Source organism: Oncorhynchus mykiss, chromosome 7 (genome assembly GCF_057628025.1).
Source record: "Oncorhynchus mykiss isolate SJ-2025 chromosome 7, ASM5762802v1, whole genome shotgun sequence".
Taxonomy (NCBI): domain Eukaryota; kingdom Metazoa; phylum Chordata; class Actinopteri; order Salmoniformes; family Salmonidae; genus Oncorhynchus; species Oncorhynchus mykiss.
Genome location: NC_143028.1, coordinates 51842582 through 51856669, shown reverse-complemented (window position 1 = coordinate 51856669; position 14088 = coordinate 51842582). Strand labels below are relative to the sequence as shown.

Genomic DNA, 14088 nt, shown 5'->3' with positions numbered 1-14088 from the left:
CGCCGATTCACAAATGTTTTGTTCAAATTCCTTTATTTCTACCTTCTGAAAATACCACTCATCATTTGTGACAACTGCATCCTCTCCTTCACTTTGGAACTAAGCATGTAATCATGTTAGATGGTCATTTTGCAAACCAAACAAACCCAGGCAATATTAGTAGCCTAATCAAACTGCACGCTGTGCGCTGATCGAGAGGTATGCCTACTTCTGATCTGGCACATCTGCAAGTCATCTTCAGCATTCAAATGTTAGTCAAATGGGGGCCTACCGAGTAGTGCAGCGGTCTAAGGCACTGCAGTGCTTGAGGCGTCATTAAAGATCCGGGTTCAATCCCGGGATGTGTCGCAGCCGGCCGTGACCCAAGAGGTGACACACAATTGGCCCAGCGTCGTCCGGGTTAGGGTAGGGTTTGGCCGGCCGGGATGTCCTTGTCCTATAACGCTCTAGCTACTCCTGACGCATGCACGCTCACAAGGTTGCCAGTTGTGCAGTGTTTCCTCCGACACATTGGTGCTGCTGGTTTCTGGGTTAAGTGGGATAGCCCCCGTTTTTCAGTTTTTGCCTAAAATGACATACCCAAATCTAACTGCCTGTGGCAAGGATATGTATATTCTTGGTGCCTCTTGAGAGGAAACGTGAATTGAATGTAGGAGAATATAACACAATCGATCTGGTAGAAGAAAATTTTAAAAAATTTAAAAAAAATTCCCCTACCACCATCTTTGAAATGCAACAGAAAGGTCCCAGTTCTAGCAATCACTCTGGTTGTAATTTCGATAGTGTCCACAAGATGGCAGCAGTGTGTGCGACGTTTCAGATGGATAACTTGAACTATGAGCGAACTACATGACATTTCGTGTGAAGTCACCCAGGTACATTTGGGAAAATCGTGAAGGAGACATTTGCATTCATATTCGATTTTTCTGCAAGAATTTCGTCAAGTCTGTATACTTGGACTTTGATTTAGCTTTTCCAGTATTAGTAGCCATATTATAAGTTCAACATTTGCAAAACAACCAGTTTTCATAACTCTGAATATCCTTATCATTTCTGTCCAAAAGGAAAAGGCATGCTGTCATACAAGGTTAGTAGCTACATTTTACGACAGATACATAGTTTCCGGATACTCCCGTAAAGCCCAGCTCATTTGCTATCTAGCTAGCTTTGTTGACCCCGATTGGTGCTTATTTGACAAAGTTAGAGTCGATCAAGTGAAGACCGCCCGCGTCATCGGCGGTGCCATGAAGGCGTCGCTCTCTGACCAAATTTGGTGTCCTATAGGATATACTACACCCCTAATGATATAGTGAAGTCTGGTTATGTTCTAGGATCTCTGAGGAATACATACGAACGTGATTTGACTGGTTGAAACAACGTTTAGGGTTAGATTTTCACAGATTACTTTCTTTGCAAATTGAATGAGTACACTGCTCAAAAAAATAAAGGGAACACTAACACATCCTAGATCTGAATTTTCTCTACATAGTTGAATGGGCTGACAACAAAAGCACACAAAAAATTATCAATGGAAATCAAATGTATCAACCCATGGAGATCTGGATTTGGAGTGACACTCAAAATTAAAGTGGAAAACCACACTACAGGCTGATCCAACTTTGATGTAATGTCCTTAAAACAAGTCAAAATGAGGCTCAGTAGTGTGTGTGGCCTCCATGTGCCTATATGACCTCCCTACAACGCCTGGGCATGCTCCTGATGAGGTGGTGGATGGTCTCCTGAGGGATCTCCTCCCAGACCTGGACTAAAGCATCCGCCAACTCCTGGACAGTCTGTTGGTGGATGGAGCGAGACATGATGTCCCAGATGTGCTCAATTGGATTCAGGTCTGGGGAACGGGCGGGCCAGTCCATAGCATCAATGCCTTCCTCTTGCAGGAACTGCTGACACACTCCAGCCACATGCATTGTCTTGCATTAGGAGGAACCCAGGGCCAACTGCACCAGCATATGGTCTCACAAGGGGTCTGAGGATCTCATCTCGGTACCTAATGGCAGTCAGGCTACCTCTGGCGAGCACATGGAGGGCTGTGCAGCCCCCCAAAGAAATGCCACCCCACACCATGACTGACCCACCGCCAAACCGGTCATGCTGGAGGATGTTGCAGGTAGCAGAACGTTCTCCACGGCGTCTCCAGACTGTCACGTCTGTTCAGTGTGAACCTGCTTTCATCTGTGAAGAGCACAGGGCGCCAGTGTCAAATTTGCCAATCTTGGTGTTCTCTGGCAAATGAAAAACGTCCTGCACGGTGTTGGGCTGTAAGCACAACCCCCACCTGTGGACGTCGGGCCCTCATACCACCCTCATGGAGTCTGTTTCTGACCGTTTGAGCAGACACTTCTCAGTTGCTTCTTTAAAATCAGCACAACAGTTTTCAGCTGTGCTAACATAATTGCAAAAGGGTTTTCTAATGATAAATTAGCCTTTTAAAATAAACTTCGATTAGCAAACACCACGTGCCATTGGAACACAGGAGTGATGGTTGCTGATAATTGGCCTCCATACGCCTATGTAGATATTCCATAAAAAATCAGCCGTTTCCAGCTACAATAGTCATTTACAACATTAACAATGTCTACACTGTATTTCTGATCAATTTCATGCTATTTTAATGAACAAAACAATGAGGACATATGTTTTGTAAAATTACTTGCGCAATATTAGGCTTTATTAGTTGTGACAACCAATGTAATTTGCAAGGCAACATTTTATCAAATACGCTGTTAAATGGTGTTTTACCAGAATAAAGTAGCATACTGCCGGAGAGACAACTCTCATATGGTTTTAGGTAGGCAACATGCTGATTGGGGCTATTTTATTTTATTTTGATCAGGTTCACCATCTACAGTAGTTTTGGTAGTTTAGCTTGAAACAGTTGGTGTATATGGCAATTTTTTGATTAACAGGGTGAATCACTTTTGCTACCCGCAATGCATGGTCGAAGTGGGAGAAGAAGCGGTCTAAACCATTAGATTATGGGTGAAATCCAAAATTGTGCTATAGATTAATTGGCTTAGTCATAGGTCATTTTTTAACACTTAATCTGCAAAAATAACTAATACTGAGCAAAAATATAAATGCAACAATTTCAAAGATTTTACTGAGTTAAAGTTCATAAGAAAACCAGTCAATTAAAATAAATAAATTAGGCCCCAATCTATGGATTTCACATGAATGGGAATACAGCTGGTCTGTTGGTCACAGATACCTTTTTAAAAAAGGTAGGGGCGTGGATCAGAAAAACAGTCCGTATCTGGTGTGTTCACATCTCCTTCACATAGAGTTGATATGGTTGTTGTTTGTGGCCTGTGGAATATTGTCCCACTCTTCTTCAATGGCTGTGCGAAGTTGCTAGGGAATATATTGGTGGGAACTGGAACGCGCTGTTGTACACGTCAATCCAGAGCATCCCGAACATACTCAATGGGTGACATGTCTAGTGAGTATGCAGGCCATGGAAGAACTGGGACATTTTAAGCTTCCAGGAATTGTGTACAGAGCCTTGTGACATGGGGCCGTGCATTATCATGCTGAAACGTGATGGTGGCGGATGAATGTCACGACAATGGGCCTCAGGATCTCGTCACATTTTAGTGGCCTGTTATTGTCCCCGGCACAAGGTTTAACTGTGTAATGATCATGGTGTTAAATCAGCTTCTTGATATGCCACATCTGTCATGTGGATGGATTATCTTGGCAAAGGAGAAATGCTCACTAACATGGATGTAAAACTTTGTGCACAAATTGTTTTGCAAAATAATATTTTTGCTTGTATGGAACATTTCTGGGATATTTTATTTCAGCTCATGAAACATGGGACCAACACTTTACATGTTGCAATTATATTTTTGTTCTGTATAATTAGTGGGTGATAGTGATTTCAGAATGTGGGGGATGGGGTGGTAGTTGGCCAGTTTCCCATATGGCGTAGCTCAGGTACCCACATACACCATAGACATATACATCACATATACAGTACCAGTCAAAAGTTTGGACACACCTACTCATTCAAGGGTTTCATCATAGCGCTTGATGGTTTTTTGCAACTGCGCTTTCAAAGTTATTTTAATTTTCCTCTTTGACTGACCTTCATGTCTTAAAGCAATGATGGAATGTTGTTTCTCTTTGCTTGTTTGAGCTGTTCTTGCCATAATATGGACTTGGTCTTTTACCAAATAGGGCTATCTTCTGTATATCACCCCTACCTTGTCACAGCACAACTGATTGGCTCAAACGCATTAAGGAACGAAATTCCACATATGAACTTTTAACAAGGCACATTTCAGGTGACTATATCATGAAGCTGGTTGAGAGAATGCCAAGAGTGTGCAAAGCTGTCATCAAGGTAAAGGGTGGCTACTTTGAAGAATCTCAAATATAAAATACATGTTGATTTAACACTTTTTTTTTTTTTTTTGGTTACTACATGATTCCATACGTGTTTTTTCATAGTTTTGATGTCTTCACTATTAGTCTACAATGTAGAAATAGTAAAAATAAAAACCCTTGAATGAGCAGGTGTGTCCAAACTTTTGACTAGTACTGTGTATATACACACACACAATTCAGCTCAGAGAGGCTCATTAGCAGAAGATTTTAATTTGGAATTGAAAATTATTTATTTATGTAATAAATGTTTGCATCGTATTGCATCATACCGAATCACATCGATTAGTTTCTAACTAAAACGTATGGTATCGGAGCCCGTGTATCTAGATATGTATTGAATCGTCTTCAAAAGGGAAGATGCACATTGTCATCCATAACTGCAAAGGGTCACATCTTGGGAAAAAAGCCAGTAACTTTCCAGTGTTGGACAACATATTAGTAAAAATCTGTAACATTATCAAATTTTCTTTCCATCCTCTTTTTTTCTCCAGGCCATGTCCGGTTCATAGACTATGAATACTCTAGTTACAACTATCAGGCCTTTGACATTGGGAACCACTTCAACGAGTTTGCAGGTAAGAAGAGATACATAGGCTGTATCTTAGTCATGACATGTACTGTACACCATATATTAATATGTGTATGTTCAGGTATGAGTGAGCTGGACTATGGGCTGTATCCTAGCCGTGAGATGCAGCTGGAGTGGCTGCGTGTGTATCTGCACGCGTACAAGGCGTCCACTAAGAAAGGAGAGGAGGTCAGCGACAGAGAGCTCGAGACTCTCTACGTACAGGTCAACAAGTTTGCCTTGGTGAGGAACACACTGTCGCTCACACCACTGTGGTCACTGCTCGCTCTCTTTCAAACACACACACACACGTGTGTTAGTACTGGGCTGATCAGTTTGGACCTGTCTAACCACTGACCTCTCTTTTTAGGCGTCACACTTCTTCTGGGGCTTCTGGGCACTCATCCAGGCCAAGTACTCCTCCATAAATTTTGACTTCCTGGGGTAAGTGCATGTGTGTTATGGTCCCTTGTTAAAATATGTTGGTTGGCCTGTCTGCTTGTGTTGTATGTGAGTGAAAGGAATCTCTTACTGTGAAAGACATACCAAAACTCAGTCAGTCTGTTGTAGAGCAATCTCCACTACACACTGTTTCCACACAGTGAGAGATGGAAAGGGGAGTAAGCGCCTGTGGAAATAGTGAGAAAGGAGCAGTTGATTAGAGAGAGAACTGTCTTGTCCCTGCTTCCCCAAGGGACCTGCAGAGGTGTAACTGACCCACAGGCTGGTGGTTTGAGTGTCTGCAACCCAGTCAGTCCTGCAGTGACGACAGAACTGTCCCCCCGGTCACTCTTTGCCCCTGCCTGTATGAGTGACATATTGCTCAGACAGTTTAGCAGCTGGTCAATGGGATCTGTCTGGGCTATTGTTAGGGCTGCTATTGGATAGTTTGTGCACTCATTTAGTCAGAATGGGTGTTTAACTCTCTCTTCTGGTCTCTTTCAACATGTTCTTCCTTCCCTCACACTCTCTCTCCTTCAGCTATGCTGTGCTGCGTTTCAACCAATACTTCAAGACCAAGCCTGCAGCGATGGCCCTACAGATCCCAGAATGAGAGGGGAATACAAGAGAAGAGAGGTTCACCGGCACTGACCAGGGGAGCAGACCCACTTTGCGCAAGAGAGGACTGGGATGGGTGACAAGGGTTGGGGTTAATGTTTAGGGCTGAGTATGTGGTTAAGGCAGCGATGTCAAACTCATTCCATTGAGAGCTTAGTGTATGCTGGTTTTTGGTTTTTCCTTTCCATAAAGCCCTAGACAACCAGGTGTGGGAAGTTCTTTACTACTTAGTGACCTTTATTCATCAATCAAGTACAACGGAACAGCGAAAACCTATAGACACTTGGCCCTGGAATGAGTTTGACACTTGTGGGTAATAACATTAAGGGGACCGTGTGGATGGACCCCAACATAAAACACTATTTTATTCCTATTCAACTCAGTCCACCTGTCTCAGCACTCAAGATCCCAATCCGCCACGGTTGGTGTGTTTTCATTTGTTATATTTGATTTATTCTGTGAAGAATTGATTGATCCAGTGAGATTCATTCCCCAGACAGACAGGTAGCTGGAACACTAGTTTTTGGTGCTGACATGGAGGACAGTGTGCAGACACAGTTATGTATATGTGGGTTTCTGGGTTTACTCTTTGGCTGTCGCTGCACAAAGCGTGTGCTGTGGGACAGAGGAGGCTGTCATCGTCAAGCCCTTACCTTTGGCACTGATCTAATAGGATTTATTTTTTGATTTAGTAATGGAGAGACCTTGACATTAGTGTATATGGTATACATCAAACTTTACAAAAGCGGAACAAAAAAAAACTTGAAAAAAGGGCCCGCAAACTGAGTGAACAGTAACTTGAAGTCCATTCTCTCAGATCAACACAAAGTGGCTAGGGGTTGATTTAGTACTGGCAAGTAGTTGATTTTCGGTAAAGGGACCATAAATGTGATGGGAAGAGAGGGGCTAGACAGGACAGTGATATGGTAGTTTTAATAATGTCTGATGGCAGAGCATCTTCAGTGGCCAGGAGCAGCTTTGCGTCATTGATGCTAAACTTTAAACCAGTTCTCCCTCTTAGCCTCTTTTCCACCACTTTAGCTTTTATGGTTATGGTGACTCGCTCTGTTAGACTTTCCACCCCTCCAGACCATTCGGAAAATCCCAACCTCAATCACCCTTGTCACACCCCTGCCCCCTCTTCCTCCCCTTTCTCTCTCCTTCTTCTGCCCTATATCGCTTCCTCCTCTCCCCTCTCTCTTGATTGGCTGGGAAGGGACTTTTGCCTGATGTGCACATACTTACTATAACATCCCAACCTCTCCCCACCCCCTATCAAGTTACAACTTCCCTAAAAAGGAGCCAAAACCTTATATAATGAGGTTACTTAAACCTCATTACTGAAACTGTGTGTTAGGTCAGGGCAAATCAAGGCTTCAAAGTGTCTGGGACCAGTAATCCTGGGCTGATGTTTTTGTTCTGAAGCTTGTCTATGAGGATGTGAGTGAGGTGACCAAGGACAAGACAGCAGGAAGTCCACACTAAGCCAGCAGTCACTTCTCTAGCTGGCATCACGGCACACAGGTCTTTGGAGGGTCGCTGGACCAAATAACTCCCAACACCCTTCCTTACCCCAGGCAGCAAGCCCCTCCAGACTAGTTCTGACCTCTCCATCCAGGCATTCAGTCCTAGTTCAGTTTTCTCTATTTGAATTTTTTGCAATTCAGTGCTTTTAAGGGTCACCTTATGTTGGCTCTTTCCTCTCCAACAAGCCCTCTCAGATCAGAGGGTCAACATAAAAAATAGAGAGCCGTGTTAAAGTATGGAGATACGGGTAACTGACAAAATAATGGAAACGCTTGCGTAAATGCAGCATATATTGAAAGCATGTGCTTCCACACAGGTGTGGCTCCTGAGTTAATTAAGCAATTAACATTCCATTATGCTTAGATTAATGCATACAAAATGGTGGGTAAAGACATTTTGGCCACATGGCTATGCCCCCATAGGATGACAATTCCCCCATCCACAGGTCACAAGTGGTCACTGAATGAGCATGAAAACAATGTAAACCATATGCCATGGCTGTCTGTCACCAGATCTCAACCCAATTGAACACTTATGGGAGATTCTGGAACGGCGCCATCAACAAAACACCATCTCATGGAATTTCTAGAGTTCCAGACACTTGTAGAATCTATGCTAAGGTGCATTGAAGCTGTTCTGGCTCGTGGTGGCCCAACGCCGTATTTAAGACGCTTTATGTTGGTGTTTCCTTTATTTTGGCAGTTACCTGTATATCGTCTAGCCTGTCCTGTGATTCTTCCAAATTACCACTAGGGGGAGAAAGGGAGTGCTGACCCCTGCCTTGCCCTCCCCTGGTTTTCTCCTGTTACTGACGGGGTTAATAATTCACCAGTCTGACAGAGGGGACATCAATCATTCAGCAGACCGTGACACTGTGGCTTACCAGCCTGAGCAGGGCAGGCCCATAACTCAGGCCTGGAGTCAAGAAGGCCCTCTCACCTGTCAGTCACTAACATGAGTTAATAATTTATTATTAGTATTTTTTTTAAACACGATGTTGAAGAGAAGGACTCCCTGCAATTCCTGCCTGGTTGTTATGAGGAGTCAATAGCCTCGCATGCCAGGCCTCTTTGTTCCCCTAGTAAACGCCAAAATATGTTGTCTGGCAACGTGGTGAGACTGATGAGTCCCTGAGCAGCCTCTTGGTTGGGACAGACTCGGAAGAGCTCGCCTTTTTGTCCCTCGTCACCAGCCGTACAGGCTGGGAGGGTAGATGGAGTAAAGCCATTGTCACCAACTCCGGTCCTAGATAGCAACAGTATAGATACTAACACACATGGTTCCACTAATCAACTAATCGGTGTGTTAATGCTGTGCTGGAACAAAAGCCTGCAACTCTCCAGGACCAGGATTTTTGACCACTGGAGTAGTGTTAATCAGAGCATCCACAACATATAGAAATGCAACAAATGGAATGGAAATGACTCGTACGTAGGATTGGGTCCACTCTATACGGTACATTTCAATCTGCAACATTCCAAACCTTTTACCCTTCTGAGTCTGTGTTTGAGGGTTTTTATGAGAGAGGAGTTGGTTGTGAGAAGAACCTTTTACCCTTCTGAGTCTGTGTTTGAGGGTTTTTATGAGAGAGGAGTTGGTTGTGAGAAGAACCTTTTATTGTAGTGTTTCCTAAATGGATGATTGAGGCCAATCCCTCTTGTATGAAGGTTGTAAGACCATTATGGACAGAGACATTACTTTGACAGGCTTTATGTGAGTCACAACGCCCCATCTGCTCTACGTGATATTTGCCAGTAGACTTTGGGTTGAACCGAGAGCTGACAAGTGCTGATTGAAGAGCGCAATGAATTCTTGTTTATCGTAAATGTATATATGTGAATGTGTTTCCTTTGAATGAACCGTAACATTTCAATTGAAACTAAAACTGTATTCTCTTGTTAGGGTGCATCTCTGTGTTGCTTTCATCCTGTGTTTGGTGATTTTTAAGGAGAGATGAGTAGGGGAAGCCACTTTTAGATTGAGACACCATAAGAGTATGAGGAAGATAAGGTGGTTGAGATGTTCTATGCACCAAAGCACTCACTGGGGTCTGTGGTTCCTATTCAGAAGTCACTAGATGGCCAAACAAGTTCACTGATCAAGAACGTTTTTGTTTTTTGTTGAAGGGTAAATGTTGCAACAGGTATGAATAAGTTGGGATTAATGGTTAAAATCTCATTTGTGATTAGAAAGCAACAACCTACTTCTATCTTTAATAACATGGCCTGACGGTGGTGTTATAAATGAGTGCTTTCTGAATGCTCAATCAACCAAGAATGATCCTGGGTTTTATGGAAATGCACCCACTTATTGAAGGTTAAGGCTGCTTTTCTATTCTCAAACCTGCCCCACATTCTGCCTATGCCCGTGTTAACTCCCCCAGGCAGATTTTAAAGCTTTGGATAAGTGTAAATGGTGTGCACCATTTTTTTGATAGTAAGATGGTGGAAACGCCCTCCTGCCTGACACTCCAATCTTCTCAGATCTTTGAGGGCACATGGACGGGAGCGAGTTGAAGAATCGGACCCTACTGTAGGAGTAGCTATATAGTAGTACCATACACTACATCATATGCCTTCCCTGGAAGAGCATTGATTTCCATTAGTATTACTGAGGGTGTCCAAGAAGACGTTGCACACTTGCATTCAGTCATTCATTAAAGTTAGGTAAGATCCGGAACTGAGGTGTGCGTGCACTAATGTGGGACCTGATTTTGTTATTCCAGCATAGGATATGTGCTGGCTATGGAAGGCTTATATCTTGATGGTGGTGTTTTTAGACTAGAAATGTTTAAAGGAGGTATTTATTGGGTGAACCGGTCATGGCATTTCTTTCATAAAAAAAAAAAACAGTACATACCAAAATGGTTAGCGTCAAAGCTTGCAGTTCATTTGAAATTAACTTGTGTGAATGTACTATACTGGCTTAACTTGAAAACCCACTGTACAGAACTTGATTTACTTTCTAACTGTTCATTAGAATCTGTAAAAGAGGGCCCAACATTTCAAGATGTATGTAATGTTTGTGCTGGCGTGTGTGGAGTCAGCCACTCCTGAAGAGGACGCTGTAGCATTAAAGGCCAGCGGAGAGGAGACAGGTTGTAAATACTGTGAATCTGTCTACAGTGATCCTCCACACTTCTGGGAGAGTCATTTAAGTAAAGTAAATATTTCCATTAAAAAAAAACTTGTATCGATGGCAGTTATTCCGTTTCTATACCATTACCACTTGGTTAAACCATGGTTAAACCATTACCACTTTGTCAGCTGACCTGGCCCTGAGATGGGGAAGACCCAGGGGGGCTCCACTACGGAGGATATCCTCTACTAAAAACACATTCCAATACACAAGACTGCAGCATCCTCACACACTGACACGTTCCAACATCCTCTAGTAAAGTGGCCTCTCGCTGCCCTCAAGACTACAGAGAAAGTGTCCTTTATTTCTCATTTTTATACAGTTGGTTAGTAATTTGTCATAACTGATTATAGCATAGAGGTTGTTTTACTATAGGCCCGGCTGATGAGACTATATAAAAAGCCACCGTTTGAAATCCGAAATGGATGAAGACATACCATAAGGACTGGGGTGGAAAGTGACCTCCTTTGGGAGTCAGTATGGACTCCAGTGGGAAACGGCACACATGATTTCATCTTAGCAAGCAAAGGTGTACACACACAGAAAAATAACTTGGGCACAAATAACAAGCTATTTATTATTTTCTAAAAACAAACCACAACTTGGAAAATGTACACCTTTAGATTACACAGGCTCTTATAAACAAAATAAAGTCTATATTTACATCAGCAGGTGTGACAACAGGTGACAAAGTTTTTCTGTAATTATATAAAAATGTTCATCTGATATTTGTCTATGTACACAGTCTCAGCCTCTCCTAACAGTGCCATCCCCTTGGTTCTGGGTAGAAGTTGTCAGTAGCCACAGACCTAGGATCAATCTACCCCACCCACATAGCCTTAACATTTAATGGTGCAAATGTAAAACTGACCATAGATCAGTGTCCAGGTGCAACTTCATACTATAGTACTCCCCAATCAACGCACAAAGGTTTTACTGCAGTGTGACAGCAACTAACCACAAGCCTGTCTCCGTTAACATGGAGATTACATCAGAAATCTGACCCCTCTCTTCTGTCCAGTACATTGTGATGAAGGCTGCATCCCAATAGTGTAAAGTGGCTTCCTATTTTGGTTTCTCCATCTGCACTGATCTGATTAAGGAAAGGAGAGGAAGCGACATAGGACTTTTGAGATGGATCCCTGTTTGTGAAGCCAAATGGCCCTACAGTGACTTCTGACTGCAGTACATGGACAGAGAAACAGCTGTGGTCAAGACAAGAGGCCAGAATGTCAGGGTACACAGACAAGGTGTTGAGGCCAACCTTTGAGTTCAATACTCCAACACATACGGAGATACATACATGTTACAGAACATTTGTAAAACATTCTGTGATGAGTACATTGTAAACCCAGGTCCAAAATAAATTGATTGAAAGATGCACTTACAGTTGTACACAACTAGAGAATAGAGAAGGATTAGATTAATCTACAATAAGGGCTTGGAAGGGGATTCCTTAAACATTTCTCCTCATTACACTAGATGTAACTGCTGATAGACTATCGCAAGTGCAATAACTGAAACATTGGGTGCATCTCGATAATCTAAAGTGAATTCCTCACCTCCCCTACTCCACTTGCACCAATGTGAAAAACTAGCAGGAGGAATCTCCCCTATTGCTTTTACTTATCCTCTGTTTTGTTGTTAGTGCATATGAAGAGGAGGATTTGAGATGAAGGCCACTTGACTATTTAGGTGAAGTCTTTGGCTCTGTTTTGGAAAGGAGATGAGTGTTGAGTGGAAGTGCATCGGGTAATGGGGATTATATAACCTATAATCACCACAGACCAGGTCATCTGTAATAATTGAAAATGAAATAAAACATGGGTATTTCATGGTGCTGTGCTCATCCCAAACAGCAGAGGGCAGCACTCATTCAGACCTCTCCCTAACTACTGATACCCGGTCAGATATTTTAATACCTGGCCTTAATGTTTCAGGTTTATAAGGATCCAGTCATCGGATATTGATCTGTGCTTAAGGGAAACATCTACGTCAATGCTTGTAGGGGACAATAATGGACTGCCAGTCTAAACCAGTCGATCTCAACTCATTCCGCTACACATTGTGAATGTGCCCTTTATCACTAGCTACACTCCTACCCTGTTGATTAGGTACGTAGCAGCAACATGAACAGCCCAATATATCATATGACCCATGATCTTTTAGATTCAGCTGCCAGATTCATGTAAAGGACACATACCTTTAATGATGTAACAAACAACTCTCAGTAAACGTAACCTGTCGAGCCAGTCAGAGAAGGATGGGCTCCTCCTCGAGTCCGGTTCCTCTCAAGAAGATGCCCCTGCTAGCACTATTTGGGATTTCATTGTTTAATTGTGAACTATGGGGGAGAATGGGAAATGTTTGACATGTAGAGCTGAATAACAGATACTGGTGGGCCTACAGCAGATTACCAACAACTAACATCTGGGATGACAACATCTGTTTGTAGGAAAAATAAACATACACAGATAGGGTTGATGTGTGTCTCTGTGTGTTTGATCAATGTCCAATTGTATTATTTTATAAGGGTGGGGCATTTACTATGGTCTATTTCCCATCTCTTGACTCTCACTTATCTAAAAGTGAGAACTATTAGTTTAGACCCTAGTCTTCTGTGACCAGATCAGTGATTAGATAAAGAATGGGATTCATCTTAGAGTGTTGGGACAGACACAGGCTCTGCTGACATGGTCATATGACACACTTGATATGGTCCAAGATCCCCTTCTAGAGACACACCCCTTTTTATTCACTTCTCTACACACATACACCTCTTCCCTTTCTTCTCTCTGTCAGTCAGTGAGGAGCACTAGCTCTCCCTCACTTCTCTCTCCGCCGTCGCTCTCCTCCCCCTCACTGTATGGCGGTCTCTCCCTCTCTCTGGGGAGAGGAGAGGGCGTGGCCTGTCCCTCAGGTCTGCGACTAGGCGGAGCCTCCAGCCCTCGCGGCAGGTAGTGCTCCAATAGCGTGGGGTGGAATGGCACTGTTGCCATGGAGACCGCCCCACCACCGCCTGGGTATTGGCCCTCGCCGGGGGTGTAGTGCAGCTGCTGTGGCTCTGATTGGCTGAAAAACAGGAAGAGATGGGACACTGGTGCTGTAACGTACGCCAAATCCCAAATCCTTGTCAAAATCTGAAAGGACTGGATAGGCTTTTGCCCTGAGACATGGCTGTATGTAGGAGGCTACCACCATGTCTCAGGACCCAGACCATACCCAGAGAAGAACAAACCACTAAAAGCTACTGCTACTCAAGTGCAGTTTTACAATCCGAGAACAATACAGCAGAGTTTTAATCACTATGAGAGACTAACATTACCAGCTGTAGCCCTGCACTTCTATTTAACCACAGTGGGTTTGTTTGTGTTCTTACAGAAAAA

General features: G+C 43.2%; 2 protein-coding genes across 10 annotated transcripts in view; one reads left to right on the top strand and one right to left on the bottom strand.

The window, feature by feature from the left end:
* LOC110528043 (ethanolamine kinase 1) overlaps positions 1-10750 on the top strand; it is a 35416-nt gene extending 24666 nt beyond the window's left edge. Inside the window, exons 6-9 of the mRNA XM_021609827.3 lie at positions 4902-4985; positions 5061-5221; positions 5349-5422; positions 5960-10750. Of these exons, the coding sequence (XP_021465502.2) occupies positions 4902-4985; positions 5061-5221; positions 5349-5422; positions 5960-6032 (392 nt within the window). The 3' untranslated portion in view covers positions 6033-10750. The remainder of the gene's footprint in view (positions 1-4901; positions 4986-5060; positions 5222-5348; positions 5423-5959) is intronic.
* Positions 10751-11254: 504 nt separating this feature from the next.
* Positions 11255-14088, bottom strand: part of LOC100135783 (rtSox23) — a 69377-nt gene continuing 66543 nt past the window's right edge. For 8 of the 9 annotated variants that reach the window (XM_090239476.1, XM_036981840.2, XM_090239477.1 and 5 more), the window contains one exon: positions 11255-13774. In XM_090239476.1, coding sequence (XP_090095602.1) covers positions 13501-13774 — 274 coding nt within the window. In that variant the 3' untranslated portion in view covers positions 11255-13500. 9 annotated transcript variants of the gene reach the window in all.